This window comes from Protopterus annectens, chromosome 8.part0, assembly GCF_019279795.1.
Source record: "Protopterus annectens isolate FY-2018-M chromosome 8.part0, PAN1.0, whole genome shotgun sequence".
NCBI lineage: Eukaryota > Metazoa > Chordata > Ceratodontiformes > Protopteridae > Protopterus > Protopterus annectens.
Window position 1 is genome coordinate 863,983,955 of NC_056741.1, and position 27,251 is coordinate 864,011,205.

The 27,251-nt window shown below is 42.8% G+C and overlaps 1 protein-coding gene across 2 annotated transcripts in view; it reads left to right on the forward strand.

The window, feature by feature from the left end:
* The window catches only part of CDK20 (cyclin dependent kinase 20), a 592,070-nt gene that overhangs the window by 505,056 nt on the left and 59,763 nt on the right, over positions 1 to 27,251 (forward strand). For both annotated transcript variants that reach the window (XM_044080368.1, XM_044080369.1), the window contains 2 exons: positions 12,720 to 12,843; positions 19,861 to 20,016. In XM_044080368.1, coding sequence (XP_043936303.1) covers positions 12,720 to 12,843; positions 19,861 to 20,016 — 280 coding nt within the window. The remainder of the gene's footprint in view (positions 1 to 12,719; positions 12,844 to 19,860; positions 20,017 to 27,251) is intronic.

A 27,251-nucleotide genomic window follows, 5' to 3' on the forward strand; every position in this document is an offset into this window, starting at 1 on the left:
CATGTGAGAGGACAACAGTGGTATCTCAATCTTTTGAAACAAGAGTTCATAGCCTCTAGAACATGTTCTTCATCCTCACTGGCCCTATTTAAGAGGAACTTGATGAAGAACTGGAGTGCCTTTGTTGAGAGTGACCCATCTGTGGGCATGGCTCAAATGGGGGTGTGTTCCTTAAGTATGGTGTGGGTGGGGCTTAAGGGGCGCCAGAGCAGTACTTCACCTAGGGTGCCGTTTCAGCTAAGGCTGGCCCTGTCTGCGTCATGTGTAACAACAAAATGCTGAGTGTTACTATCACATCTCTCACTAGTATCTAAATACAATTTTAGTGCTGGCTACAGGATGACATCACATCTGATCACCTGACTGTGGTTCCCACACTACCACCTCACTAGATATTTAGCAGGATTTGGCACAGATATGTCACAATACACACATATAACTTTAGCTAAAGGTTTAATACAGCATCTGGAAGGTATAAAATAATTTCAACACTTCTATCCTTCATGCAGAAAGGCTTTTCACAGACATTGCATCTCTGGCTGCATTTAGACCTACGAGATAGAATCTTTATGGCCTAAATCAAGTCATTTAATTTCAGACTATTTTTCTTATGGTTAGTTGAGCTGAGCTTATACCTTTCCATTCCAGTATCCTCTGTTAAAATATATACATTTCACCAGCTACAACAGTATAGCCTGACATGTATATATATTTCTTTCCTATCTAGCAGCACCCATTGTTGATACATTTTTAAAACAAGCAGCTTTACAAATATATTTTTAACACAAGCATCTGTACAAATCAGTTTGATATTCAAATGGCATATAATTCTTTACAAAACTTCAGCTAACTATGCCGGCATATGTAACACATGCACTGCTCTACTCTCTCTCTCTCTCTCTCTCTCTCTCTCTCTTGCACAGCTGGCACTGTCTCACATCATCACATCTCTCCCCCTTTGAAGACTCAAGCTAGTTTTTCAAGTAACCCTGGAGACACGTTGCTTGAGAGGAATGAGCCTGTCTTTGAACACATTAACCCAACCCTGTCTTGAGAGCACATCTGTATTGGCATTGCTGACCCCACTACAGTGCTGCACTGTCATGTCATATGCTCGCAGCGCTAGGTTTCATCTTAATAACTTGGCATTCTGCTGGCTGACTTGATGTAGCCATTTTAAGGGATTGTGGTCTGTAACCACAGTGAATTTCCTTCCGTACAGATAGGCAGACATTTTTACAGTGCCCATACTATGGCTAGACATTATTTTTCTACAGCTGCATAACATTCCTCCCTGGGTTGGAGTCTACAGCTGACATATACAACAGGGTGCTCTTCTGCTTCTGAGGCAACCTAGCTGAGTACAGCCCCCACCCCATGGTTTGAAGCATCCACCTACACAACAAATTATTTGCTGTAATCTGGAGTGGCTAGCACAGGGAGCCCTCTCAAACTCCTTTAAGCTTTTGGAGTTGGGGTCCACACAGCCTTATATGGCCTGTTTTTCCTCATCAGGTCTGTGAGAGGAGCAGCTATTGTACTATAATTAGGAATGAAGTTTCTGTAGTACCCCGCTGTCCCCAAGAATGCCCTCACCTGCTTTTTGGTTACAGGGGCAGGCCATGCCCAAATAGCTTCCACTTTGGCAGGTTCTGGCCTGATCTTAGCACTTCCCACTGTGTCCCAGGTAGGAGACCTCTGCCATACCCACCTGACACTTACTGGGCTTAATGGTCAACCCTGTCCTTTGCAGTCTGTCCAGGGCCTCCCTGACATGTTGAAGGTGCTCTTGCCTGGAATGGCTGTAGATAGCAATATCATCCAGGTAAGCAAGGACATAATCTCTTGCTGCTGCTAGGATAAGATCTACCAGCCTCTGGAAGTTCACTGGTGAATTTTTCATCCCAAAGGGCATCTTCATGAAGTCATATAATCTGAAAGAAGTCACAAATGCTGACCTCTCTCTAGCGGTGGCAATCAAGGGCACCTGCCAGTAACCTTTGGTCAGAGCAGTAGTGGTCAGATACTTAGCCCCACCCAGCTGCTCAAAGGCTTTATCTTTCTTTGGCATAGGGTAGGCAACTAACTCTGTGTGACTGTTTAGTTTTCTGTAGTCTACACAGAAGCTGGTGCTGCCATTCTTCTTGCATACCAGCACCACTGGGGAGGCCCAATGATTGCTGGACTCCTGGATTACTCCCAGTTCCAACATTTCCCATACCTCCTCCCTCAGAGTCTGTCTAACTCACTCAGGCATCCTGTAAGGGGCCTGCTTGATAGGTCTTTGGAGTCCTGTATCCCCATGGTGCTGCACTAGGTGCATGCTTCCTGGTTTCCTAGTGAACATGTCCTCAAACTCCTATGAGACTGTTCATATTTCTCGAACCTGAGTAGGGAATAGCCACTGGGACATTGCTACTCCTTCCACAGAGGTGTCAGTCCGAGCCTCACTGAGGAGATCAGTCACCAGATCCCCCTCAGACTCTTACTGCCACCCACTGTAAATACTCAGCACAAGGGCCTCCCTGTCAGGGTAAGGCTTCATCATGATAACATGCTACAATTTGTGCCCATGCCTCCTGCCTACCAGTTTTGCCATGTAGTTAACATCACTGACCTTCCTTACCACTTCAAGGTCCTTCCCAAGCGAATGAATACTATAACCTGCTGTCCCACAGCATACTCTCATGCTCGAGCATCCCTGTAATATCAGACCTTTTCTGCTGTTGGGTTCCTGCCAGGTTCTCCTGGGCCAAGCCCATGAGCTCCCTAAGCCTTGTCCTAAGGTTCAGGACATATGCCATAACAGACTCTGTGAGATTCACACTCACATCCCACTCTTCATGAATCAAATCCAAGGGCCCCCTCACCCTCTGCACATACAGCAACTCAAAAGGTGAAAAACCTGTGAATTCCCGGGGTACCTCTCTCTATACAAACAGCAGATGGAGCAAATATTTGTTCCAGTCTCTCTTAAACTGGTCTGGAAATGCCCTTAGCTTGGTCTTTGGTGTAGAGTTTACCTTCTCCATAAGACCATTAGTCTTGGGGTGGTGGAGGTATTCTTCAGGTGCTTGACCCTACAGTGCTCCACAGACATGCCAGCAGGTCTGATATGAAATTGGCACCTCTGTGGTCAGTATTTTTCTTGGAAAACCTACCCTGCTGAAAATATCTAACAAAGCATTTGCCTCCTTCTCTGCATCAATGGAGGACAATGTACCACTGCTGGGCTATATATCTTCCCTGTGAAACTTGGGATACTCAGAGGCCCTACAATATCCATAGTTACCATCTGAAATGGCTCGTCAATCACAGGTAGCGATATCAAAGGAGCTTTGACCTTTTCTCCTGCCTTGCCTAATTTGTGACAGCACTCATAAGTTCTGCAGTACCCCATTATGTCCCTTGCAATCCCAGGCCAGTAAAAGGTCTGTATAATATGTCTGTTGGTACACTTTATACCATATGACCTGCAAAGGAATGCCATGGACTATAACTAGAAGTACCAGATGGTAGGCTCTGGACACTACCAACTGCTGTATTACCTCACCCTCTAGCTCTCCCTCAGGGGTCCACTCTCTGTATAGTAACCCTTTGCTCCAGTATATAGATTTCCCTTTTCCTTGAGAATTAGGTGCCTCCTTAGCAACCTCCTTCAAGCCTCGTAATGTATGGTCTGAGAACTGAGCCTGTCCTCAGTTCTACCTTTGTGACCCTTCCCAGCTCCCCTTCCACAGGAAGTCTGGTTTCCTCTGACAGCGGTGCCTCACTGTCAGTCTGGGCACTACCACTCATCTCTACCCTTGCAGTCACTCTGTCCAAGGGAACATCAGTACCTATAAGCAGTTGTGGCTGACTTTTAGGTTCACTGCTACAGGGTATCTCCCTCCCTGAAATAGCCACATCATCAGCCCCGGCTTCAAGTGTGGGGTCTGTCTGGCTCTCCCCAGGCTACCAGACCCACAGGCCTGTCTCCAAGCCTCACTGTGTGTAATTGCGCCAGAATCATTCACTGTCAAGATGTCTGCAGGGACATCCTCACACACCTCCTTGCTTGCTTCCTTTTCCATCCTCTCAGTCAAGGTAAACTCTGCCAAAGGTATTTGGAATGGCGTCCCTCCTAAAGCTCTGACTGCAGTGGACTGCCCAACCAAGTACTGCTCCTCTTTAACCACTGCAGGTTTCACAATGGTTATGTCAGAGGCTGTGTCTCTGTTAGCAGTGGCCTGTTTTTCATCCACTAAGATAGGAAACAAACTCTGGTGATAGTCTGGTACCCCTGTTGTCTCCAGACAACTTACCACTAGCATGCTGCTATTCCCACTTGCTGGCTCCTTCATCTTTTGTTCCCCACCTTGCTTCAGTGGCCCTTCTTGTTACATTTAAAACATGTAAACCTTGATCCTAGCCATGCACCTGAACTATTGGCTTCCCCTGTTACTGTTGAACTCTGTTGGGGTGGTTTAGGCTGCTTACTGTGGGTTCCCTTATATCCATGTGCAGCACTGGGTATCCCCTTCTTGTGCAGTGGCACCCTGCTTGCTAAGTAGAGATCCCCTTTTTCTCACCAGCTCATCTTCAAAGATATACTGCCATCCTGCCAGCTGGACTGTCATGTCCTCAGGCAAAGTGCCAAGGGCTTGTTCCCTCACCAAAAGATTTGCCATCCTTTCAAAAGTGGTGACCCAACACCCACCTATGAAAATAAGTGCTTAGATCAGCAATATAATCACATCCACTTTCATCTGCCTTACGTCTGTGCTCACAAAAGTTTTTTCTGTAAGCTTCAGGTGTTAACTTAAAACATTCTAGTAAACATTGTTTAACCTTATCATAATTTAAACGATCAGTATCAGACAATTTAGAAACAGCAGTTACAGCTTTACCATGGAGTAAGGGGGTTAGGAACTGTACCCATAGCCCATGGTCATCATTATACTGTTTACATATTCTTTCAAATATATGAATAAAACTATCAAAATTATCACCTTCCTTATACTGTGGAAGAAATTTACTGACCTTTGTTGATTCTGGGGTTCAGTTATTCCTTTCACCGTTACCTCCATGACCCTGGCGAAGAGTCAGCATCCCTCTCATGTTGATGCTGCTTCTCATTTTATTCAGCCTCCAAATGCCGCAGTCTCTCTGCTGATTTTAATTCCATGCCTTTTGCCTCCATTTCAAGTCTCTTTAACTCCAGACAGGTTTTTAAATCCTCAGAGACAAAGGTGAACTATCCTTTTTCCTGAGTACTGCATATCCCCATCACCAGACTGGTTATCTTTCTCGTTGCTGGTCTGTGCTGCAGGTTGGGACTAAGGTTGAAATCATTTCCTCTTTAGTCAGGCTGGCATGCACCAGTCCTTTGGATTTGCATACCTTAGCCAACTGGTTCACTGTCAGCTTGCTATAATGCTCTGCTGACATCTTTGCCTGCTTTCTGTGACTAAACTAAACTAACAAAAATAAATAAAACTGATGTGAAAAATGAAACTCTGTATGTTTACCTTGTGGCTGCTGAGAGTACACATACCTTTAGTGACAACTGCTTACAGGCTACATATGTTCAATTATGCCCACACCACTGCTTACCAGTAAATTAATGTTTTCCACTGGTGTCAGTGATAAGGATTGAGGTTTCCTGATCAGTGGCCCAGAGGAGAGACATCACAGGCTGTATAACACGAGGAAGAAAATCATGTCAAAACATTATGAGGTGCAGCACCACAGCAGGATAGAAGCACTCTCATCAAACTAAACAGACAACTCGGAGGGCAAATAAAGTCTACCAAAGCCAAATTTGAGTTAAGTCTGTCCTCTCAGAGCAAGGACAACCACAAGGCATTCTTTAGCTATGTCTGCAACCTCAAAGGCAATACAGAATTGTGTGTAGAGCTCATTGTAAATGGAGCCACCTATATTGAGCCAAAAGGTATAGCAAACCTACTGGCCAACAAGTTCACATCCAACTTTATCCCTCTCTCCCCCTCAACCTTCCCTCAGGAAATGCCATCAAATATAACTCCTCATGCTATCACTAAGGAACAGGACCTTAATGCTGTCTCTAAGGCCAAGAACACTGCATCAGTGGGCCCAGACAGTATCCCTGGATGCATTCTAAATAGCATGAAACATGACCTATCAGACCCTCTGGAATTACTATTTAACTGTAGCCTCTAAACAGGCATCATGCCTTATGAATGGAGAACAGCAACAGTCATCACTCTACACAACGGTGGGCCAACTACAGACCCCATAACCCTTACTAGTTTTATAGGCAAAGTCATGGAAAGAATTATCATGAATATGATCAATAATGATATAGTAAACCTCCAGACACTGGACCCAACCCAGTTTGGTTTCATCAAGAGCAGGTAATGCCTACTCAACCTGGTGGACTTCTTTGAGAGGGTCACCAAAGCAATGGATGAGGGCAGAATGGTTCACAATGCCTACCTTGACCTGGCCAAGACATTTGACACAATACCACACTCAGGTATTGTTGACAAACTCAAGAGGTTAGGTACAAACCCATGTCACCCATTGTATAGCCAACTGGCTCACAGACAGGACTCAAGACGTTAGAAATGGGGAATCCACCTGTACAAAGAGGCCAGTCACAAGTGGAGTCCCTCAGGGATCAGTCCTTGAACCGTTTCTTTTTGGCATTTTCTTCTCTGAAGTCAAGACCAATATCAGTGGTCTCTGGCTGACTAAATTTACAAATGATTGCAAATTAGGAGCTGTCATTGTATCCCACACTAACACAAATATTCTCCAAGAAGGGCTGACCCAGGCAAACAGCTGGTGCTAGACTCTTGGACTAAAATTAAATGCCAAGAAATGCATAATAGTATCCTTTGGGAAATCATCCATCCCTGGTAACTATTCTATTGACAACAAACCCCTTAGAGTTGACCCAGTAGTCAAGGACTTAAGAACACACACACAGTAATCTATCCTTTATCACATGTATAGACATGGCAGCTAGGTCCAAGGAAGTCATTGTTCCACTCTGTATTCAGCATTCATCAGACCTATCATTGAGTACAGTGCCCCTTTTGGTATGTACGAAACCAGGCATATCCAACAATTAGAATGTCCACAGAGGTCCCTCACTAAAAGAATACAGGGCATGAATAAAATGTCTTATGCAGACCACCTCAAAGCCCTATCAGTGTGTTCTGTCTCCTTCAGGCTGTTGAGGGGAAATCTATGCCTAACATACAGGGCATTGTCAGACCTTACTCTGTTGGACCTCCTGCATATCCACAAAACAAATAACACCAGAATTACCCGTTTTAAAGACTTTGAACCTTGCCTGTGATATAAATTGGACTTGCTGGTGAGACAGGTATGTATCCCAGTGACTACCCTGTCTCTGGAACATCTCCCCATCCATGTGAAGCAGTTTTCCTCCCTAACCCAATTCAAGTGTAACTTGGACAGTTGGATGGGGAACAGGAAATTCATCCCTGACTTGCCACCTATGTCTCTAATGGACACAGGCTACCTGTAAATGGTTCATCTCCCAAGTCCCTGCTTACAATTATCAAGGGTACCAGAACTTGCCAGAGATTTGGAATGCATGGCTAGGCTTAGAAAGGCCCTTGTGGTCGTTGGCCTTGTAAACACCTGTGACCCTATGAACAGGCATGATTGCTAGCTTTTAACATCCCCAGGAAGTGTATGTGCTGGTGGACATTGTTACCCCTGTAGTCATTTCCTGGAGGTTCAGATTCAGAAGGAATGCTTGGTCTGGGCCTTTCAAAATTAGGATAACCCAATGGTCAACCTTTTCACCACTTAAGAGAATGGGTTCAGCACCCTCTTCTGCTCCTTTTAGCAGGATGAGGCAGAGGTAGCAGTGTATGTATTCTGTCACCCATGGTAGAGTTCTTTTTGTTCTACTTTTTGAACACAAAAGTTTTTTTTGGTCTGTCAGGCCCGTTGTGATGCAGGAAACTCTCCCAGTCTAACCAAAAGTGCTCATAATGGTTGGAACAATAACTGGCTCCAACTCAGATTATAACTTCAGATGTAGACTCCTTAACCCAACTGGATTTGCTAGCTAGCATGTCAGAGGTTATTGAGGCTGCTAGGAAGACTTCCATTCAGAAAGGTCTATGCTTTAAAGTAGAAATATTTCCCATTTTTGGCAGAGTGGTACCATGCAGCACTCCTAATCATAAGCTTTGTAGTTATCTTTACTTACAGGGGCTGGATCCTGACCTCTGGCCAGTGGCTGTGTGGAATTTACATTTTCTTTCCATGTCTATATGGGGTTCTTCCCACCTCCCAAAAACTTGCTGAATGTTTCCACCTCAAACTCACCCAAAGTTGAATGGAGTCATAGACAGCAACACAGACTACTGTAGATGGCACTTATAAGGATAGAGTTATGTAGACCAATCAAATTGGTCTACATAACTCTATCCTGATATCAATTTGGGCATCAGCTGTGGTAACCTTTAGAAAGGAGAACATGGATCACAGCCAGAGTGTCTTGTCCTGACTAGCCACTCGATAGTGCAAAAACGGTCTCTAGGTGATTTGGCCATGTTGATTAATATTGACAGTAATGGGCATTAGCCAGTGATAAGTGGGTTGAGGACCCAGCCTACACCTACCTAAGCTAAGGACTCATGCTAAGGGTTGGACAGGTTTATGTGTCTGTGTTGAGCAGTGTGGGCCCGCCATTAAGCTCAGCAATCCCCAGATCAATGAGATAATGGTTGAATGGTTTCCATTTGCACAGCCTGAGTTATCTCTTTTTAGCAAAAGCTGGAAATAAACAAATCAACTTGCCAAAGATGAAGTAAGGTTTGCTAGGTTCATTGATGATGCAGCTTTGAAGTGGATGACATGATGGTAAGGAGGAGGAGAATGATATTCTATGTATCCAGGAGGCAAGGAGGAAGGGCAGTGCTTGGGATCCAGAATCTATTACTCTGGAAGGAGGACAGACTAGAAATGGTGTGGCAGTTGTGGTGAAGGAGTATCTTCTGAAGACAGTAAGGTATGTCATCAAAATTAGCGATAGACTCATGGCAATCAGGCTCCAGTATAACGACAGGGCAGTATTCATAATCTCAGCCTGTGCCTCACTATGGGGCAGCAGTTGCAGGACCTACTAGATAAGGATAACATGAGTTAGTGTTGATAATGGGGGATCTGAATGGTCATATTGGGACATTCAGAACAAAATATTAGGACTACCTGGATTCACATGGGTGTGACAACAGGAATAAACAAGGAGAGAGCATGGCATGATGATGGCTAACACATGGTTCAGAAAGAGAGACAGTTACAAGGTCACACATAAGAGTGGCCAACATGCTATTCAAGTAGACATCCTTCTTGTAAGAAATATTGAAGTAGAATCAGATTGCAAAATCATCCCCAGTGAAAAAGTTTGCCCACAGCATAACCAACCGTTGGTCACAATCAGCTGCAAACCATAGTCAAGGAAGGCTGTAGGGTCAAGAGAGAGTTGGATGAAGACCTGGAAGTTGACTGGAAAAAAAGCACAAGATTTCAAGGGAATATTCTTGGCTCTTGAACCTGAATAATAAGAGGAAATAGGTGAAGTCAAAGAAGAATAGCAATGTCTCAAAAGAATATGTGTGATGACTGTAGAACAGAGCTGAGTCAGGTGTAGACATAAGGTACATAAGAAAAGCTGGTAGCGAAATGCAGAAGTCCATGAAGTTATTAAAAGAATGGAGTAATGAAGGAAAAAGTGAGAGACAGAAATGACAGATCAAGCTATGAAGGTAAATTGGTTAGCTTAACAAAGAGGTTAAGAGAGCAGTTGCAATATCAAAGAACAAGGTATCAGAGATACTCAACCAGCCTCTGGAAAGGAACTCAGTAGATAGCACAAATCCGGTTGCAAGGCAAAGGCAGAAAGTTAAAGAAAGTAGTCATCAAACAACATTCATAAAGGATGCTGGCAACAACCTTCTCACCAAATCCGCAGGACATAAAAGGCAGATTGAAGGAGTATTTCCAGCAGCTTCTGAATGACAAAAACCCCACTGAAGCTGTACCACTCCATATACAGCCTAGAATGAAAAAGGAAGAAGAGCTCACACAACAATAATTAAGAAAATCAGTAAGGAAAATTAAGTTAGGAAAGTAGTAGGCTCAAATGATGTCATGGCAGATAAGCTCAAAATGTTGGGTGAGTTAAGGGATAAATGGCTTCTGAGGGTACTCCTAGACGTATGGAGATAAAGACATCCCAGGTGACTGTAGAATACGTGTTCTAATGCCAGTGTACAAGAACAACAGGGGCATTTACAACTGTTGATAAGCACAGAGGTATCCAACTTCTGTAACACTGTGTGAAAGTACTAAATAAATGTGATGGAAAAACAAATACACAGAGTAGTAGAAAGTAAAACTGGAGATGAGCAGTCTTGATCCAGATCAACGTGCATCACAACTGACTCAATTGTTACAGTGAGACAGATAGCGGGGAAAAGCTAGCAATGGGGAAATAGTGCAACTGGGCATTCCTAGACCTAGAGAAAGCATTTGCATTGTCCTAAGAAAGTTGATTTGGACAGTCCTGTAATGGTTCAAAGCCCCAGAAGCATTGGCAGAATTACAAGGACCCAATGACTCAAGTCAAGAGTGGGTGCGCATCAAGGTTCAGATTTGAACCCACTGCTTTTTATTTGGGGGAGGGACTACATTAGCAACCAGCTGGAGGAGAACAGATTTGCAAACATGCTATATAAACACACTGTGACACTTCAGGAAGACTTTGAAGAGGAATTTCAACAAATGATAACTGAATGGAATGCAAAACTGAATCCACATGAGTGGAACTAAACACAGATAAGAAGTTGCCATGGCAGTGAATGGGAAAGATCAAACTGAGTTAGAAGGAAAAATAATGGAACAGGCTAATAGCTTCAGGTATCTGGGAGGGGTGGTTGATGAGAAGGGAAATTTGAATGATAAGGTCAGAGTTAAAATCTGTGGAGCTGTAGTCAGCTGGCACAGAGTGTAAAGGGTAGCATGCAGCAGAAGAATGCCAAGGAAGCTGAAAAATAAGGTGCACAAAATAATGATGAGACCAATACTTCTTTATAGTGCAGAAACCCTGGCAGTGAAGGCAGACCAGTTGAGGAAGTTAGAGATGATGGAGATGAAGTGCCTCAGATGGCTGGTAGAATACACACTGTGGAATAGGTGAAGGAATGGTGACATCAGAGTAGAAACTAAAGTAGCTCTGATGGCAGAAAAGGTAAAAGAGAACAGATTATGGTGGTTCAGGCACATGTGCAGGAAAGCAGAAGACAGTTTAGTGAAGAAGGTCTGGGAGAGACAGGAAGAAGGCAAGAGGAAATGAGGATGTTCAGTAAATAGATAGATGAATTGTGTGAGAGAAGACCTGTGGCAATCAGCATGATTGTTGAAGAAGACAGAGTGGTATAGAATCGAGAGAGGTGACAACAGTTGACTTGACACCCCAACCCCATGTAAAGAATGGGAAAAAAAGGGGGTTGTTGATAATGGTGGATCACTGAATTACTTCAGATGCCTATATCATTTGGGACTTAGTTGAGCCTCTTTCAAGATGCATGTGTCAGCTTGTGTGTGCAATGCAATATTGTGAAGGGCAGGATAGTAGGTTGTCAGAAGCTGATCAGATCGTTTCTTAAAGGAGTGCTTTATTTTCATTCTTTGAATATCTCATTTCCTCTGTGAGATTTAAATTTCTTCATTGGCAGGCTTACTTGCATCTTGTTTGAACCTGTTAACATAGCAGGAAAATATTTTCCTTGTGGAGATCAGATTTTCACGTAGGATTGTGGGGCTTCATGGCCTTATTTGTAAAGAACCATATCAAATCATTCATATAGACAAGGTTTCCCCTCAGAATCAATGTACATTTCCCACCAAATGTGGTTTCAGAATTGTCCTCAGACCTAGAGAGAGAGAGAGATTGTCATGCCGATAATTTGTGTATTGCCAACTGGATTATCTTTTTCCATTGGGTGGCTAACAATCTGCTGACAAATGCTACAGTCAGAGCTCACCCCGCTAGAAGAGTGGTTACCTAGTGCTTGCTTCATGCACACCTTCATTGCAGATTTGTGTGTAGTTCACACTTTCATCAAGCATTACTGTTTGCTGTGAACTCTGGTAACTGGGCTTCATTTGGAAAAACAGTGCTCCAGGACTCTGCTTTCTGAGCTCTGTGCTTCAGTGGTGTTCTGTTGCCTGTGTCCTGGTGGTTACTACTTGGAATTCAGCCTAACTTCAAGGAGGGTCTAGGATGTTAGATATAGCAGATACATTCTTGGCATCGCTCCACCAACCTAGGCTGTTGGACTTCCTTGTAAGTTGTGCAAGAATATGCTTTTATATTACTTTGTTAATAATAATAATAATAATAATGTAGATGTCAAATCTCTATGGTTATTTTTTGATTTTCCGGAAGGTGCAGACTGGTATTACATGGAAAATGTTGGGTTTGTTGAACACTGTTACACAGCCATTACAATATTTCATGGCACAGGAACATGGACATCCCTGGTTGCAGATTTAAGACTTTTTGGAATGTTGATTGGTGAAGAAGAGGAAACCAGACCTAGATAAGAATACATCAGAGGGTCTCCTCATACATCAATTGGTACGTTAAAATACATGTGTTATTTCTCCTGGCAGTTGTAATGTTTTCTTCCTTTGCTCCACAGGGCAGTAGGTTGCATATTTGGAGAACTGCTAAACAATTCTCCGCTCTTCCCAGGTGAAAATGATATTGAACAGCTGTGCTGCGTGCTGAGGGTCCTGGGAACACCCAATGAAGAAATATGGCCAGTAAGTAAAGTACTGCTTTGTAATGTCTGACTAGTTACATTCACTTAAGTTTACTTATGTATCAGTTTCACTGTGCTTACAGCTGCTGTATAGTGTCTTGTCTGGATATTGTTGGCGATCATTTAACAGCTCTAGTTTGATGACTTGATATGCCACTTAATATTTATTGAGTCTTTGCTTTTTTAGTATGTGATGGCATGCAGTAGAGTTGGGCATTTGGCAGCTGAGACATTGTCAAGTCTGGAGTTCTGCTGTCTAGAGTATGAGACTGGTTTGCAGTCTGTATGCTGCTTATAAGCTGTGTTAAAACTAAATGTGTACCATACAAAATGGTTATGATTTTTATTGGGTTTATCCGACACTTAAAAGAACTGAAGTGAGCCTTTCACAAAAACAGACTTCTGTCTTTGGATGTCTTCCTGTATCCATGCATGAAGGGTTCTCCTTTACTAACAGCTTACAGAATAATAGTCAGTTTGCTATGGTATCCATGAACAGCAGAAACAATGCTGCTACATAGATGAAAGGAAAAATGCAGTATTAAACTCCACCCCAGTATGTTACCATGAAAAACACATTTGTTTACATCTTCCCATGCAGGGATTTACTTACCATTAGTTAAAAATAACTCTCTCCAAGGACTATACACCACAGAGTGAATTACAGGTTTGTTTTCAGCCCAGAACCCCATACATGCACCCACTTCTGATCCTCCATTCACAACACAAGAATCAAGATTCATTGTGTATCCCAGACCACTCTCACAAACTCTGTTGTGCAGCCTAGTTATCAGCATCCAAAGTGCATCTCAGATGTCCCACTCAGGCTACATTGCACATATTAGTGGGAAACTTGTGCACATACTTTCACTGCTGGATGAAGTAAACTGTTTTAAACTTTCTTATGCCAAATGTGTAAGTAGTTTCTCTGCTGATTTCCAAAACTCCTTCTGTGAAATATGCTTCGGCTACTTACCCCCTGGAGTCTATCAAAACAAAGTGGCAAAGAAAGCAAGAGATTCAGAATTAGTGCTATATTATTACAGAGTCTGCTGGTATCCTGAGCTTTACCAGCACTCATGTTTCATCTGTCCGTTTTGGACATCTAACAACTCCTTCCCATTGTTCCCCTTATTAACATTCATACACCTGTTCTGGAAAATTTAGCTGCACTATAAATTTTCATGCCTTTTCAGTTAGGAAATGGGCATCTGCTATGTACAGTTACTATATTCATCTAGTAAAATTACCTCTGCTCTCTGGTTAGAGACACTTTAAATGTAAATGTCACATGATTAGTGAGTTTAATTCCCTATAACTAACAGTAAAGCACTTTTATGCATACTTACAAAATACCTACACAATGTATGACGATATAAAGTTAAACAAAAAACCTGAACCTAAACCAGTAAACATGTAAGAAACTAAAGCTCCCCAGTGAAGCTGTATCACTGGTCACTGAGTGACGAAACCCTAGCAGACAACACAGAGCCACATGACCTAGAGAGCATAATGACTTCTAAGTAGGGTCCATACTGCAAATCATATTATAGTCATAAAATAAGTCTCTTTGCACTGCTGCTTTCAGCACAATGCTTCTTAGCAGAATCATTCAAAGCAGCAGAAAACTCTTGTAAGAGGTCTTCTTTGTTTGAAGTTCTTAAAATCATCCAATGTGTTCTAGTTCTGGGAGGAGGGCTACTTTGGTAAAGTGTCCGTTTTAGCATAGTCTGAGATTTTTAGTCGAGAGTCCTAAGACCTTACTTCTGTGGGTAGGAGGTTCCAGTTGGCTGGGGCAGTTTTTACATAGACTCTTTCCCCTGTGGAGGCACGAAATCTAGTTGATGTAAGGAGTATACCCATCTCTTGAAGTTCCTGAGAGCATAAGTTTGATCTCTAACATTAAGCTTGGATATGTATGAACAGAGCCGTACTTTGGATCAGTAGAAACTGTAAAGTAAGTCACAGTGGTCTGTGGAATGGCTTGCAAATAATGCAAAACAGCATAGGCCTTTTAATTTTAAAGTTTTTTAGTTTTTTTTAAACTTTTTTTTTTTTTATTTTTTCTTTTTAATTTTTTTTTTTTAGTTTTTTTTTTTTTTTTTCCCCCTGTTAATTGATATTTTATGTCTTTTTTTTATTGTGTGTGTTTTTTAGTCTAACCTTGTTCCCATGTGTAGTTGTGTGTGTGTGTATTATTTTTGTATTATCTGTATTAGATTAATGATCTCTGTGGTCTTGACTGGTGTGTGTGTAAAGATGCGAATCTCAGTGTGACAAGCGGTCTCTTTTCTGCTGGTCAGATGTCTCTGAGGTTGTCTCAGGACTTCTGTGCTATATGTCATACTCACCTGCAGGTGGTCCTGCACTGCAAACAAATTTCTTCAAGAGGTCCTTCTTCAGGAAGAGGAAACAAACTAAAAGCGAAGGGCCCCAGGGAGAGGGTCGCTCATCAGGCCGCCCAATCTTCTCGCATAAAGCCTTCGCCAATCCACTCGGCCTCGGCTTTTCTGGGTGAGATGCTCGACTCTCTTCCTCGACTCTGTCGCGTCTCCTTGTCGCTGATTCTCGATATTGCTTAATTCTTATTCGGCTCGATCGGGCACCGATTATGGGATTCGTCATTCTGCATCACCACCTGGCCCTAGGAAGATTAGGGCCGGCTCCCGATACCGGCACCGGTCGGGCTGTATCGGCTCCGGCTGGAGCCTGCTCGGCTTGTCGGCTGTCGGCTCCCGAGATGCTCGAGCTTCCGACCAGGTGTCGGCAGTTGTCGTAGTTTCATCGTTCTCCAGGAAGGGTCCGGGTCGAGGTCTATGGTCTCTTTGGAGCCGATCCTCCTTCTCTGGCTCCTCCTCGGCTCGCCGCCGGGACCTCCGGACTCTTCAAGTCATCCAGGCTTTCTGACCATGGAGTGGAGAGTAGATGGTCAGTAGCTTAGCACTGGGTCAGCACTTTACATAAGTCATATAGTCCGGCCCTGTTGTTACACTATTGGTCCACACCCCTCCTTCTATAGTTCCTCCTTCAACCCTAGAGGCTTAGGTTGAGTTGGAGTCTTGATCTTTGGGAATGGTTACCTTCTGTGGATTGAGGACAGATACCCTCTCTCTTTCCTCTCCTCTCCTTCATCTTCCCCTTCGAGGGATTCCTTGGCGAGACTCGTGGCGGGGCTTCGTGGGTGCCTCCGGGGGGAGTGGCATCGTCCCAACTCCCCCCCGCCTTCCTTGGGGTGAGCTCGGGTGAGCTTCGGCTCCTCGGGAGACTTCCCTTTCGTGGTCGTGGGTCCTGAGTTCCTAGTTCTTCTCTCTTCCTTCCTGGCCTTCCTGGCAGGAGCATTTGAGGTGATGAAGAGTGTGCTGGCCCAGTCAGCATCAGCAGTCTGTTCTTAGCCTCCTCCTCTATAGTGCCTGTTGACATCTCTGCCACTTCTCTTGCTACAGGACCCAGAGATCCTCGCCTCAGGTTTCCATCATCTTGCTTGGTGGATCACATCTCTTTCAGGCGGAGTACAGGGTACCCCCGCCCCCCGATAGCCACCCACACCACCCACGGATGCCCTGATGATCGGGGGGGGGTCAGCAGGCAGTGGTTCATGGGACGTGGCGGCAGCCTCGAGTACCATCTGCACATAAATAATGTGAGATGAGAGAAGTGCTTTTTAACGTTGCAAGCCTCAGGCCAGATTGTTATATGAAGATTATATTAGAAGAAATTATTACTGATCCTGGTTCTTTTTTTTCTTTTTTTCTTCTTCTTCTTCCTTTGGAAGTGTTTTATGCTTTGGTGCTATTGCCTTTGTCATCAAACGAGATCTGGGTACTTACTGCATTGCATCATGGGATATGGGGCTGCCTCGAGCTGGTAAAAAGTGACTCGAGCTAGCAGTGCCGAGTCGAGAGCCGGATCGGGATCAACCCATCATCAAGAAAGAAAAGAGAAGAAGACAACACTAACATGAACGTTTATATGGTGTACATAACTTCTTATTTTATTTTCTGTCAAATATACCTTTTTGCTGTTGGTACTAGTGTAGACTGAGGACAGGTAATGTGCATTCCAGTTTAGGAATGAGTACAGACATGTTAGTGGCTTTGCTTAGGTGGATTTTTAACAGGCGACCAAGTTATTCTTATACTGACAGATCATTAGTCTTGCATTGCACAGTTTGTTACTGCTTGGTGTTTACTATTTGTAGTTCAGATGTCACAAAGTTGAGAAGACTGGAATGACATAGCCGACCAAAGAAGACAGACTTTGTAGTACATGTTGCTTTTCAACTTTATTTGAGGCAGTGCACCTCTCGAGCTTCACTGCACCTCCCAATTGTTGTGAGATTGGTGCTACACCATTACCCAGATTTAAATCTGTCAGATCCATAATGTAGAAGGATATAGCCTGGACTACATCCCAGATTACCTAGGCTCAGTTAGCAATCCTGAAGCTAGAGGAGCTCGCTGAAGTCACAAGAATAATGGACAAGATGCACCCTTTCACTTCTCTTCGGTTAGGAGGGAAGGGTCACATGCCTGGGAATATTAGATCTCGCTGATCTCTTCAGTGTAGACTAGACAGCTAACAGACATTTGCTTTATGGGAGTGTGGGATGTGGGCAGGCTTATGTCACCCACAGAAGACAGCAACTATTATGCATAACATCCACTGCATGCCCAATGCCAGATGTGTTCAACAGACACAAGTGGGGAAATATTAGGACTCAAGAAACAAATTCCAATACCCTAGATGATTACACCATTCTCTATTTGCTTACCCATCATCTGTAAGGGAATGCATGCCCTGCAGGTCTTTCTTCCTTAAGAGAATGAACAGATCTGTAGAAAAGCCATGGTGAGTCTTGGTGATCGGGGGGGGGGTTGAAGCAAAAATTGAAAAAAAAAAATCTTAGGACAACTTTTTGACAGGGGGGTCTGTAGATTGAATGATGCCTTCAGAGTTTCCCAAGTGGTCTGCCATCCTGCTAGAATTTATCTTAGTAAATGTCTTTCAAAATTCTAGTACATATGAGACCAGAGTAGTAAATATTTTAAAGGTAAGCAAAGAAAATAAAAAAAGTTACCCACTGTGGTGATTAAAATGAAAGTTTAATAGTCTTGTAAATGGTGCCAATGATTTAAGGAGCTGATATTTTGGTGGTCATTTATGTTCCCTCAAGTAAATGTTATTCTTGGAGGGGCTGTGCAGCAGCTTTCTGAATGACTAAGTATCCAATATGTAAGGTATTTTCTATTAGTATATAATTTAAAGCTTTAAAATACCCCAAGCTTTGTGGCTAAAATGAAACAAGCACTGGGTGTGGTTACCTTTTGGTGCAATTTGCTTGCCATAAGCACCATCATTCACAGCTTTAGTGGACGTAGCACTGTCTTTCAATGAATTCAGAAAACATCTTTGACTAAAAAAAAAAAAAAGGAAAATGACTAACAAACAGCATGAGCCACTACGGTTATTCATTTGTTTTATTTTATTTATTTACTTATTTATTTATTTTTGCCTCAGGAGGGATCAGTGATAATTGAGAATGGTGAAAAGAACTGAAGAAAGTGAAAAATGTTTTTTGATATATAAGGAAGTCTTACAACACCTGTGTCTCTACCGACATTAATGCAAGACCTGTGTTCACTCTTCAAAAGAATTCTGGTTACTACATACATAAGGGAGTCTTATACTACCACCTGTGTCTCTACCCACGTTAATGCAAGACCTGTGTTCACTCTTCAAGAGAATTATGGTCACTACATACATAAGGGAGTCTTATACTACCACCTGTGTCTCTACCCACGTTAATGCAAGACCTGTGTTCACTCTTCAAAAGAATTCTGGTTACTACATACATAAGGGAGTCTTATACTACCACCTGTGTCTCTACCCACGTTAATGCAAGACCTGTGTTCACTCTTCAAAAGAATTATGGTCACTACATACATAAGGGAGTCTTATACCACCTGTGTCTCTACCCACATTAATGCAAGACCTGTGTTCACTCTTCAAAAGAATTCTGGTTACTACATACATAAGGGAGTCTTATACTACCACCTGTGTCTCTACCCACGTTAATGCAAGACCTGTGTTTACTCTTCAATTGAATTATGGTCACTCCATACATAAGGGAGTCTTATACTACCACCTGTGTCTCTACCCACGTTAATGCAAGACCTGTGTTCACTCTTCAAAAGAATTGTGGTTGCTACATACATAAGGGAGGCTTATACTACCACCTGTGTCTCTACCCACGTTAATGCAAGACCTGTGTTCACTCTTCAAAAGAATTGTGGTTGCTACATACATAAGGGAGGCTTATACTACCACCTGTGTCTCTACCCACGTTAATGCAAGACCTGTTTTTACTCTTCAATTGAATTATGGTCACTCCATACATAAGGGAGTCTTATACCACCTGTGTCTCTACCCACGTTAATGCAAGACCTGTGTTCACTCTTCAAAAGAATTGTGGTTGCTACATACATAAGGGAGGCTTATACTACCATCTGTGTCTCTACCCACGTTAATGCAAGACCTGTGTTTACTCTTCAATTAAATTATGGTCACTACATACATAAGGGAGTCTTATACCACCTGTGTCTCTACCCACGTTAATGCAAGACCTGTGTTCACTCTTCAAAAGAATTCTGGTTGCTACTACTACTGGTGAAATATGACTACAGAATAAGGCACAAATAATTTACTGCTACAGTGACCCTACATAAAGAAGACCCACAGTGTTCTGCTTCCCTGTGACTGATTAGTTGCATTTAATAGTAACACTATGAGACTGATCTTGCAAAGTAGGTCTGCAATTGTGTTCATTGCTACAGACAGAGCTAACTTTATGATTGTAGGGGCTGCTTCACCAAAATGTGAATCTTAAGCAAGATTCTAGGTACAGTTACTTACATGTTGTTTGTCATTAAGGAATTGTGTCATTTGAAAATGAAGAGAGACTTTATTCTTGGCTAGAAGATTATTATGCATGTGACATTCATTTATCTTTACCTCCTAGGAGATCACAGAGTTACCAGACTACAATAAGATTACTTTTAAGGAGAATCCACCAATTCCTCTGGAGCAAATTGTGCCAGATGCTTCCTCACAGGCATTAGACTTGTTGAAACATTTTCTTGTATACCCTTCTAAGCAAAGGATCCAAGCTGCAAAGGTGAGTTGCATGGAAAGAGAAATGTACAGCTTTATGAATTGTTTTAGGCTGAGCCAGCATGTTTATTTTTCCCAGCTTATAGGTTCATAGGTGATTACTAGGCTAACGGCACAAGAGCCTTTACAAGCCTAGCCAATAATACCCAGGATTTGACAATATTGTATCTTAATTCCCCAGATATGGGATCAGGTAGTATCAGGGTCGTGGGTCTTTGGGTGTTGGAACCCTGAGTCATTTACAGACTGCCTGTGCCCATAAGGGACATGGGCAGTACCTCGCAAGTGAATTTACAGTTCCCCATCCATTTATCCAAATTCTTTTTGAAGACAGTGAAGGACAGGATTTGTTTTACGAAGTGAGTAGTTTATTCCATAGGGTTAACCCTTGGGATACAACTCTGTCTCTTCAGCATGTGCTACTAAGGTCACAAAAAAGGTTAAAGTCAATGGAACGTGTAACCCTCTTATAATTTTTCCTCTGAATATGTAACATTTTCATTAGGGCTGGATCAGAGAATGCCTTTTAGGTCAGACATAAGTCCCCTCTCAATAAACGATATGAGACAGAGTAAAGGGACAAGGCTTTTAGTTAGTCTGCATAAGACATGTGTCTTACCTTTTGTAGTTTTTTTTTTTTTTTTGTGAAAAACCTGTGGGGCCACTACAATTGGTGTAAGTGACTGGTTAGGTACATGCAGAAGGGAGCATTGTACTCAGTTATAGGCCAGCATGACATTATGACTTCCCTTGATCTTGATGCCATGCCTTTATTTATAAGCTGAGCCACACAGAAGGATTTCCTTACTATCGTAGCTACCTGGTGGTCAAAGTTTAAATTACTGTCTGTGTTCCTAAGTCCCTCACCACTGTGTCTACTTTTAGGGGTGTGCTATCAATATTATATTTTGCAGGGATATCTGATTTACTGAAGGGTATAATTACGCATATTTTAGAATTTAATCTCAGACCATGGTTTTGGCACCATTCGTTTGTCATTTTTAGGCCTGTTTGTAGGATGTCAACATTATCTGCGGATTCAGTGATTGCTGCCAGCTTTCAGTGTTGGTGAACTTGGTGAGCCAGAAACTCCCAATATTGGCCTTTACTTCAGAGAAGTATATCTCAAACAGGAGGGGTCTCAACACTGAGCCCTGTGGGACACTGCTAGTAACAGGTTTCTATTGGAAGTAGATTCATCTATCCAGGCAACATGTGTCATGTTAGTGAGCCAGTTGGTTATCCATCTGATGATGTAGGGGTTTATGCCTAACTCAGTACATTTATCTTTGATCCCCAAGTGTGGGATTGTGTCAAAAGCTTTGGCTAGGTCTATATAAGTGGTATGTACTGTTTTACCCTCATCCATGGGCCTGGTGACTTTCTCAAAGAAGTCCACCAGATAGAGCAGGCAAGACCTTCCCTTGACAAAGCCAAATTGGGTCTAGTCCACTGTTTGGAGAGTTCCTATGTCATTATTGATCAGGTCCATGATAGTTCTCTCCATGGCCTCGCAGATAAGACTGGTCAAGCGTATGGGTCTGTTGTTCCTTTGGTCAGTTGATGGGCCCCCCTTGTGCAGATGGATGACTGTTGCAGTCCTCCATTCCTCTGAGACAAAACCCATCCAGAAGCTGTGGTTAGAGAAGGTTTTTAGTGGCCCTGATAGTTTCTATTTTAAGCTGTTTAAGAAGCATCCTGGAATGTTGTCAAAACCCATGGATGCTGTGTTTTTGGCTTTAGCGAGCACAGTCAGGACCTGTTCCCTCATAATGACTGGTAGAGGGATGGTTTCAGGTATTTCTTTGGATGTGGTAGGAGGTGATTGGGTAGAAGTTTGAAATGAACTTGTTGGCCAGCAAGTTGGCCATTGTTTCATGCTGAATATAAGTGTTATCATTCATGATTAATTCAGCACATTGATGAGTGGTTCCCCTGAAGTTATGAACATAATTTAAAAAAAGTCTCATGGTTATCTTTCATCTGGGAGGCTATCTTTGCCTCATAGTTTGCTTTGGCAGATTTGATCAGCTCTCTAATTTGTTTGTTTAGACTGGTGAGTGTCTTTGTGCACTATTTTATCTGCTCCCTCCTGGCTTTTGGGAGGATTTTTTCCTTTTGTGTAATAACCTATTTATGCTAGGTGTCCTCCAGGGTGGTTTAGTTTTGCCAGTAATCATAGGATTGATTAGGACAGGTACTACCTCCTCTATGTAGCTATGAATGTGGTTGTACAGTGCTTTTGTGTACATCTCAGAGTAGACTTCAATGTCATCCAGGTTCGGAGGAGCTTGGAAGTTTAACAAGATGTCACTTAATTTGAGATAATTGGCCTTAAAGTTCTTAACAGGTTTGGAGTTTATGGGGGTTCTAGGTTAGTTTTAATACTAAAGGAGATAATTTTGTGGTCAGATCTTATCAGGGTGGATTTGATGCATGGGAGGGAGCAGCATTCCCCCCATGTTCCTGAGTACTAGGTCTAGGATATTTATGTGCCTACTAACCCCAGAAGTCATCTACTTTGTTAATTAGTCACATTTTAACCTGTTATATCCAGAGGTGCAGCTAAGCATTCTTCAGCCTAGTTCCATCCCCCAATCTGGCACCCTCCCTCAACTTTATGTCGAGGAGCAAAATAAATAGTTAAATAAATGCTCTTTTTGGAGAGGAGCAAACTGCAGTGCTTAAGTTCTAACTGTAAATGCAATAACAGCATCTGAATGACAGTAATGCACTGAAGATGCAGAGCACTATAGTGCTTTGGTCCTGACTGCAAGTACAATACCACCACTCATTGAGTGTTGATCCCAATTGGGATCTGTCAATCATGCCCCTTAAAACTTTTCCCCCTGTGACCCCCCCTACCCCAGCTAGCTATACATCTGATTATGTCCTTTGCATACAGTCATCATACATACAGTCTAGCAGTTAGCACAGAGGATTAAGACTCTGACCTGTTAAGGAGTTGCTTCCTGTAGACGAGGATATGGGGTTTGATTCCTTCCACATTCATTTGTCTACTGTGTTATTGTGAACAATTCATTTTACCAGATAGTGCTACAAAGTCACACCAAAAGGGAATCCATGTGACCTGGTTAGTAAACCTATGAAATAAGAATATTTTGTCATATGCATGCCTGGAGTCGTTTAGACTTTATTACATTTAATACAGTTCTGTTCATGGAATGCAATATGCTTATTGTTCTTACTGAGATCGTTCACATAGTGTTTTTATGGCAGCATTATTTTAACTACATCGTCATCACCCCATTTTTTCTACATGGGGTCAGGGTATGGTATTATCTGTTGCCATCTCTCTCGATTCAGTGCCACACTCCTGCCTGACTGTTGCAGATCTTCTTTCATACAATCCAGCCACCTCTTTGCATCTTTCTCTTGTCTGTTCCAAATCTTCCTCACCAGATTGTCTTCTTCTTTTCTACACATGTGCCCAAACCACTGTAATCTGTTCACTTTGATCTTTTCTGCAATTGGAGCTACTTTGGCTTCTGCTGTTATGTCCTCATATGGTTCTGCCGTAAATGCCCAGGTTTCTGTACCTTACAGTAATACTGATCGCACCACTGTCTTGTATACCTTACTTTTCAGCTTCTTTGGCACTCTTCTGTCATAGACTACACCTGATACTCTATGCCAGTTGGCTGCAGCCCCTCTGATTCTAGCTTTGACCTTTTCATTCAGACTACCCTTCTCCTCAACCACCCCTCCCAGATACTTGAAGCTGTTTATCTGTTCCACTATCTTCCTTTCTATCTCTCTTCTCAGCTTCTTCTGATTTCACCAATTTGCTGCCATTACCACCGTCTTATCTGTGCTTAGTTTCATGCCATGTGCCTTCAGATTTGCATTCCATTCTTCTATCCTTTGCTGAAGTTCTAGCTCAGAGTCTGCCTGTACTGCCACATCATCTGCATATAGCAGCTTTGTTGATCTGTTCCCTCCAACCTGTTTGGTAATGTAGTCCATCACCAGTATGAACAGCAGTGGGCTCAGAGCTGAACCCTGGTGGCCACCCACTCCCACTGGGAACCCCTCTGTGAGGCCGAACACTATTCATACTTGAGTCACTGGGTCCTTGTACATAGCTTGCACTAATTCTACCAATGTCTCTTGGACTTCAAACCACCACAGTACTGCCCATATCAGTTTTCTTGCTTTTTTGTTGTCATATGCTTTCTCCAAGTCTAGGAATGCCCAGTTGGACTCTCTCCTCATCTCTAGCTTCTTCTCAAGTATCTGTCTCAATGCAAACATTGGGTCAGTTGTGCTGCATCCTGATCTGAATCTGAACTGCTCATCTCCCATCTTACATTCTACTACTCTTCATATCCGTTTATCAATCACCCTTTCCAAAACTTTCATGCAATGTGGTAGGAGTTTGATGCCTCTCTACTGCCCAAAGTTGTAGATGACCCCTTTGTTCTTGTACACTGGTATGATTATTCTTATTTTCCAGTCATCTGGGATACACCTTTCTCTCCACACTGCTATTAGCACCCTCAGTAGCCATTTCTCCCCATCTCACCTAGCATATCTGCTCTGGTCTCATCTGAGCCTGCTGCTTTCCCTGACTTCATCTTCCTTAGTGCTGTTCTTACTTCTTCTAAGGTGAGCTCCTCTTCTTCTCTCATTGTAGGCTGTTTCTGAGGCAGCACAGCTTCTGTTGGGTTTTTTCATTCAGAAGGTGCGTGCTGGAAATACTCCTTCCATCTGCCTTTGATGTCCTGTGGACTGGTGAGCAGGTTGTTACTGGCATCCCTTATGAAGGGTTTCTGACTATCTTCTTTATCTTTCTGTCTTTGCCTTACAACCTGATAGTTTCTTTGTGCTCCTTACTAAGTCACTTTCCAGAAGTTGGTAGAGTGCCTCTGATGCCCTATTCTTTGCTGTTGCAACTTCTTTCTTAGCTTCTTTGTTAGCCACCCAGTAGTCCTTTCTAGTTTGGCAGTCTTTTCTAGCTCCCACTTCTTCCTGCACTCCTTCTTTCTTTTTATAACTTCCTGGACTTTTGCATTCCACCACCAGGTTTTCTTATGTACCTTATTTCCATACCTGGCTCAGCCACATATCTTTTCTGTAGTCCTAACATGCTGTTTTTAGGCGCTGCCACTCTTCTGCAACTCCACCTATTTCCTCCTCTTCTTGGGTTGCTAGAGCCCTGAGTAATTCCTTGAACTGTTGTACTTTCTCTCCATTCAACTTTCAGGTCTTCAGCCTGGTCTTTGTTGACCTTAGAGTTTCTCTGACCATTGCTTGCAGTTGATTGTGGCAACTAATGGTTTATGCTGTAGGCCGACTGTTTCACTGGGGATGACTTTGCAGTCATAGATTCTACCCCAGTGCCTTTTCCTTACTAGGAAGAAGTCTACCTGAGCTGCATGTTGGCTACTCTTGTATGTGATCTTTTCTCTCTTTCTGAACCATGTGTTGGCTACTATCAAGCCATTTGCCAGACAGAAGTCTGGAATGGCTTCTCCTTCTTTATTCCTGTTGCCCCACCCATGTGGACCTAGGCAGTCCTCATATCCTGTTCTGTCTGTCCTGATATGTGCAATCAAGTCACCCATTATCAACACCAAGTTATGTTGTCCTGCTTTATCCAGTAGGTCCTGCAACTGCTGTCTGAATGCACTCTTTTCCTCACTATCACAACCCCTGCTGTGGGACATAGGCTGAGATTGTAAATACTGCCCTGTCATTACACTGGAGTCTGATTGCCATGAGTCTGTCATTAATTCTGATGATATCCCTCACTGCCTTTTGAAGCCTGTCTCTTACCACAATTCCTACACCATTTCTAGCCTGTCCCCCACCTGAGAAGTAGAGTCTGGATCCCAAGCCAAGTGGCTTTGCTACAGTGCCCTTCCATCTCGTCTCTTGGATACATAGGATGTCCAGCATCCTCCATATATCATGTCATCCACTTCCAAGCTGCATCCTGTCAGTGAACCTACATTAAGTGTAGCAATTCTCAGTTCATATTTGGCAGGTTGGTTGGTTTTATGCCCAGCTTTCGCTAAACAGAGCTATCCCAGGTAACCCAGGCTGGGCAACTAGACAGCGGCCGGCCAGTAGCTTACTGACCCAGGGCTGCTGGGCTTTATGGTGGGCACATACCTGCCAATAGGAACACGTATACCCCTCCCACCATTAGCAAAGGTCCCTGGCGTGGGTCAGAGTAGGCTGGGTCCTCAACCCACTTATCACCAGTAACTACCCATTCCCATTTTTGGTGACATTAGTCAACATGACCGAATCACCTAGAGCCAAATTTTACACCGAGTGGCTAGTCCTGCCACGACACGCAGTCTGTGACCTGTGTTCTCTTATCTTGAGGATACTACGCACCACAGTAGATGCCCAAAGCAGTTGGTCTGTACAACTCTTCCCCCTGTAGAGCACCATGTAGAATCTGTGCTGCTGCCCACAGCTCCATTCATTGGTGAGTTTGAGATTGAAACACTCAGCATGTTTTTCGGATGTGGGAGAAACCCCACAGAGACACAGGGAGAACATGTAAACTCCAAACAGGCATTGCTCGGAGGTCAGGATTTAACCTTATACCTTGTGCATGGGAGACAAAGACCTTAACCATTAAGTTTCTTTAAATATTTTATGTGCGATTGAGCTATTTAATTATTTTATTGTTCACCCAATTATGTTTGTTTATTGGAATTCTTTAAATCTTACAAAAACATGGTAGAGCCAGCAAACAGTGGACCAACATCCATTTATTGAGGGAAGAAGGAAAAAAACATACCGGTTTCGGCCGTTAGGCCTTCCTCAGTGTTTGTAACTGTTACAAAATCCACAACATATATATATATATATATATATATATATATATATATATATATATATATATATTATATTATATATATATATATATATATATAAAAGGAGAGAGTGGTCCAACGCCACCTGCAGTCCAAAAGCAGAATTGCATACATTTAAACATTCATTTTTATATATATTCATTTAAACCAGGGTAAAAAAGTGCACCTAATTTAATAATCCATTTCTTTTCCATTTTGTTTAATATTGCATGCCAACCAGATTTATTAACTGTATTCCATTGTATAATGTCAATCACCATAAATCTGAACTTGGCATTTGGGTGTTTAATTGTATGTTTGTACAGTGCATTCGTAGGTTTACAAGTCCTAATGTCACTAAGATGTTCCGAGATCCTAAATTTGACACAGCGTGAAGTTTGTC